At 47.1% G+C, this 6,000-nt stretch overlaps 1 protein-coding gene across 3 annotated transcripts in view; it reads right to left on the bottom strand.

Moving 5' to 3' along the window:
* hip1 (huntingtin interacting protein 1) overlaps positions 1-6,000 on the bottom strand; it is a 220,431-nt gene that overhangs the window by 83,444 nt on the left and 130,987 nt on the right. For all 3 annotated transcript variants that reach the window (XM_084331299.1, XM_084331298.1, XM_084331300.1), the window contains exon 7: positions 1,647-1,708. In XM_084331299.1, the coding sequence (XP_084187425.1) occupies positions 1,647-1,708 (62 nt within the window). The remainder of the gene's footprint in view (positions 1-1,646; positions 1,709-6,000) is intronic.

The raw sequence follows: 6,000 nt of genomic DNA, 5'->3' as shown, positions 1-6,000 counted from the left end.
ATCATTTTTTTTGCGCCGCTCCCAACGCGGCTCAGGGCGTCAAATCCAGAGCGTCTGAGGCAGCAGAGCGGTGTGGACGCGCGGAGGACTGCGGTCCGTGGACAGACGCTGAGATAGGGTGTCTTCTGTACAGGCGAAGCCATTTCTCACGCTTCTGCGTCATAAAGCTGCGTCCCCGGCGTACGTGGTTACTGATGCCTACGTCATTACCACGGCAACCCACACAGATAGGTCGGTGATGTCTGGACACAGACGTCTCATCTGATCACTGGAAAATAACAGTCTGTGTGGACAGTCTGTCTTAAAAATCAGATTTGAGAAACAAATCAGATTTGCCTGCAGTCTGAACAAAGCCTGAGTCTGTCTGTGTGTATGTGTTAGATCTGTGCATGTATATGTGTGTGTGTGTGTGTATGTGTGTGTGTGTGTGTGTGTGTGTGTGTGTGTGTGTGTGTGTGTGTGCAAGTGCAAGTGTGTGTTCGTTTGTCTGTCTGTCTGTCTGTCTACGTATGTCTTTCTGTCTGTCTGTCTGTCTGTCAGTGTGTGTGTGTGTGTGTGTGTGTGTGTGTGTGTGTGTGTGTGTGTGTGTGTGTGTGCATGTGTGTGAGTCTATGTATAAGTCTCTCTGTGTATGTGTGTGTGTGTGTGCAAGTGCAAGTGTGTGTTAGTTTTTGCGTCTGTCTGTCTACGTATGTCTTTCTGTCTGTCAGTGTGTGTGTGTTAGTGTTGTCACAGTACTGGAATTTCAAACTTCGATACGATACCTTGAAAAGTATCGATATTCGATACCATTTTCGATACCACAGGGAAAAAGGTTCAATCTTAAAATGAAAAGAATAATACATTTTATAAATTTTGATTTAGTTGCTGGTTGATTCTCCTCAGCTTCTCTCTGGTACTATAAGAGAAGATAAATATAACACTTTTAAAACCCTTTGTTTATCTTTAGATCACACATTTAAAAATAACTGTTCATCTCACTTCAATCATTTTTATTGCAGAACATGGTATTTTCTCAAGCAGACAGATGTAAACACTGTAATCTGTGTTGCATGTACCTGACAAACTGAACTGTTTGTATTACAGTCATATTCCGACTGAACTGAATGCACATCATGCACATGTGTGTGTGGACTACTGTACTATTACAGGTATTGAAATGAACAATGCAACTTCCTTATACAAAAAATAAAAAATAAAAAAATATCGATATTTCGGGAAATGAGTATTGAAACCGTTTTAAATATTCAGAATCGATATTTTTGACAACACTAGTGTGTGTGTGAGTCTATGTCTAAGTCTGTCAAGTACGTGTGTGTATGTGCAAGTGCAAGTGTGTGTTAGTTTTTGTGTCTGTCTGTCTGTCTACGTATGTCTTTCTGTCTGTCAGTGTGTGTGTGTGTGTCTATGTCTGTGTGTGTGTGTCCATGTCTAAGTCTGTCAGTGTGTGTGTGTGTGTGTGTGTGTGTGTGTGTGTGTGTGTGTGTGTGTGTGTGTGTGTGTGTGTGTGTGTGTGTGTGTGTGTGTGTGTCTAAGTCTGTCAGTGTGTGTGTGTGTGTGTGTGTGTGTGTGTGTTATATCATCCCCTGTGGTAGATAAGCCAGGCTAACCAGGAGGAGCAGACTGTGACCAGAATAGCAGCTTACCGCCCAGGAAGAGGTTGAGCTCACACTCCAGATAGTCAAACATCTCCACTGTCAACTGGAAGCTGGACGAGGGAGACAGAGGCATAAAGAAGGTTGTTTTAACACATACTGTACATGCTGCAATATTAATACAATTTATGATAACATAACAAGGACTGTGTGCACATGTAACAGTAAAGTACAATAGTAATATACAATGTACAGGTGATTAAACTGGGTATGGAATATATAAATTAGTACTACTGAGTATAGTGCTAACACATGTACAGAGTTGTAGTATTACTATGTACAGTGATACTGTATAAAGACACTATGATAGTAAGTCATAGGGATGTACAGATATAGATATAGTATCTACAGATATGTAAAAAGGATTATATGCAGGTATGTACAGACAGATGTGGATAGATATATATATGGTAAGAATATATATATATATATATATATATATATATATATATTAGGGCTGTCAGTTTATCGCGTTAATTAGATTAATTAATTACACAGCAAATTATCGCGTTATGAAAATTGACGCAAAATTAATTACAGCCGACCTATATTTACTTTAGACAAGTGGCAAATCGGTGCGCTTTTATTTTGAAATCCACGCTTGAGTTGGGCGTATTAAACTTGGCCCATTGAATGACCCGTAGCCTACTTGATCGTCACTTCACACATGCGTCGTCTATCAAACAAAACAAACACACAAAGGAATTAGCTCAGCTGGAACAAGATGTCAGCATCACCCGAGGCGATACTCCTGGGACCTATGAACGGCAAGTTCAATTTCAAAAAGAATATAGATGGGACAGTAAACAAGACCATTGTAATATGTAGCTTATGTCAAAAAGAATTTGCGTATCACCGAAGCTGCTCTAGTCTAACGTATCACATGAACGCTAAACATGTCCAGGCAAGTTGTTCGAGCAGCTCCAGTGTAGCTAACGTTAGCTCCAGAGCAACTCGCACGCTTCGTCAAACCACTCTTGGAGAATTACCGTTAGGCAAACGGTTGAGTAAATCCACCACAGACAAACTAACCAACAGCGTCGCGAAGTGGATAGCAAAATATTGTAGGCCAATAGCTATAGTGGAAGATAAGGGTTTAGCGGAGTCATTTCGAATAGCGTCGTCTGACCCAAATTACAAGCTACCCTCGAGAGCTACAGTGATGAAAAGGATCCACAACATGTATGACACAGAGAGGGAGGCGAGGGAAGAAGTGTTGGCACGGGCTGGCCCAATGGCCCTAACGGGTGATCACTGGACGTCGGTGGGCAATCATAATTATTTGGGTGTCACAGTGCACTTGATCGATACTGAGTGGAAACTGCAATCATTTGCATTAACGGTGACCAAAACTGTGGGCCGCCATTTCGCCGATGCGTGTGCTGAACAGTTCAACACAGTAATAGAGGAGTGGAATATAAAAGATAAAGTCACATCTATTGGGACTGATTCCGCCCGTAATATGATAGCAGCAGCGCGCTATATGCCGTTCCAGCACATGCCATGTGCTGCACACGTGCTGCAAAGAACCATCACAGTCTCCCTTGAGGACAGAAGCCTTGACACCACCCTGGCAAAGTGCCGCAAGATTGTAGGCCACTTCAAGCACAGCCCTGCCAGTACAGAAGAACTGCAGCAGCAGCAGACTGCCCTCGGACAAGCAAAAGAGCCCATGATACAAGATGTATCCACAAGGTGAGACTGTTTAACTACCTGTTGTATGCTTAGGGTAAATTTAGTGTGTGTGTGTTTATTTCTTTGTGTTCTGTACAATTGCATCATGCTGCATTAACAACCCCCAGTGGGACTAATAGTTATTTTATTGAATTGGAAGGTGGAATTCGACACTGGCCATGATCTCACGGTACCTGAGGAACCAGGAGGCTGTGACTGCCACTTTGGCCCAACAGAACCACAAGCTGTCCATGCTGACCCCCACAGAGTGTGACAAACTGAAGAAGCTGGAGCTTGTACTTGAGCCCTGCAGGTAAGTGTCTCTCCCTCTCTCTCTCCCCCCATACACCCCCCTCCTCTCTCTCTCTCCCCCATACACACACCTCACACCCCACTCTCTCTCTCCCATACACACACCTCACCCCCCAATCTCCCCCATACACACACCTATCTCTCTCCCATACACACACCTCACCCCCCCTCTCTCCCCCATACACACACCTATCTCTCCCATACACACACCTCACCCCCCCTCTCTCCCCCATACACACACCTATCTCTCTCCCATACACACACCTCACCCCCCCCTCTCTCCCCCATACACACACCTATCTCTCCCATACACACACCTCACCCCCCCCCTCTCTCCCCCATACACACACATATCTCTCTCCCATACACACACCTCACCCCCCCCCTCTCTCCCCCATACACACACCTCACCCCTCTCTCTCCCATACACACACCTCACCCCCCCCCCTCTCTCCCCCATACACACACCTATCTCTCTCCCATACACACACCTCACCCCCCCTCTCTCCCCCATACACACACCTATCTCCCTCTCATACACACACCTTCACCTCTTTCTCTCTCGCTCTCTTGTTTCACTGCAGGTATGTGACTGAGCTCCTTGGAGGGGAAACCTACGTCTCATGCTCTGTGGTGCTCCCCGCACTCTGCCACCTAAACCGCATCATGGACCTCAACGAGGAGGATCCGGGCTACATGGTAAAGTTCAAGGCCAGCTTCACGAAGGACCTGGACGCACGCAAAGCGACCCTCAACAACAGATGGCTGAAGCTGGCTACAGCCCTCGACCCGCGATTCAAGGACTTGAAGAGCGTACCAAAGGACGAGAGGGATGAGGTGTGTGTGTGAATGAGAAGACCAGTGTTAAGTCCTTAGGCTGTCATGAAAAGTCCTATGCAACTAATTAATTGTCCCTCTTATTAGGTGTGGACCTGGCTTAAAGAGATGCTGCCAGGACCAGAAGCAGACAAAGCTGCTCCACAAGCCACAGAGGACGAGCCACCAGCGAAGAGGACCCTCCTCCTGCTGTCTTCAGACTCTGATTCAGATGAAGTCAGGGTACTGTCAGGACAATTAGACCTCTACAAAGCTGAGCCCAGCATCGGAATGAATGACTGTCCACTGGAGTGGTGGGCAGCTCACGCAAAAGCCTATGGACAGCTGTCTCCTCTTGCTCGCAAATATCTGGCTACTCCTGCTACCTCTGTGCCATGTGAGAGGCTATTTTCACTTGCAGGTCACATAGTCCAAAAGAAGAGGGCAGCCTTACTCTCAGACAATGTAAACAAGCTTGTTTGTCTTAGCAATTGGCTCAAGGAATAGATTTGTCATGCATACAGTAGACCCTGCACTAGACCCTGCACTAGACCCTGCAGTCATGCCCCAGACCCTGTAGTAGACCCTGTAGTCATGCCCCCAGAAACTGTAGTAGACCCTGTAGTCATGCCCCCAGACACTGTAGTAGACCCTGTAGTCATGCCCCCAGACACTGTAGTAGACCCTGTAGTCATGCCCCCAGACACTGTAGTAGACCATGCCCCCAGACACTGTACTAGACCCTGTAGTCATGCCCCCAGACACTGTACTAGACCCTGTAGTCATGCCCCCAGACCCTGTAGTCATGCCCCCAGACACTGTAGTAGACCATGCCCCCAGACACTGTACTAGACCCTGTAGTCATGCCCCCAGACACTGTAGTAGACCCTGTAGTCATGCCCCCAGACACTGTAGTAGACCATGCCCCCAGACACTGTACTAGACCCTGTAGTCATGCCCCCAGACCCTGTAGTCATGCCCCCAGACACTGTAGTAGACCATGCCCCCAGACACTGTACTAGACCCTGTAGTCATGCCCCCAGACACTGTAGTAGACACTGTAGTCATGCCCCCAGACACTGTAGTAGACACTGTAGTCATGCCCCCAGACACTGTAGTAGACACTGTAGTCATGCCCCCAGACACTGTAGTAGACCCTGTAGTCATGCCCCCAGACACTGTACTAGACCCTGTAGTCATGCCCCCAGACACTGTACTAGACCCTGTAGTCATGCCCCCAGACACTGTACTAGACCCTGTAGTCATGCCCCCAGACACTGTACTAGACCCTGTAGTCATGCCCCCAGACACTGTACTAGACCCTGTAGTCATGCCCCCAGACACTGTACTAGACCCTGTAGTCATGCCCCCAGACACTGTAGTAGACACTGTAGTAGACCCTGTAGTCATGCCCCCAGACACTGTACTAGACCCTGTAGTCATGCCCCCAGACACTGTAGTAGACACTGTACTAGACCCTGTAGTCATGCCCCCAGACACTGTAGTAGACACTGTACTAGACCCTGTAGTCATGCCCCCAGAC

The sequence above is a fragment of the Notolepis coatsorum genome (assembly GCF_963971535.1).
Source record: "Notolepis coatsorum genome assembly, chromosome: 1".
In the NCBI taxonomy this organism is placed as follows: domain Eukaryota; kingdom Metazoa; phylum Chordata; class Actinopteri; order Aulopiformes; family Paralepididae; genus Notolepis; species Notolepis coatsorum.
This window is presented reverse-complemented; position numbering and strand designations above follow the sequence as displayed.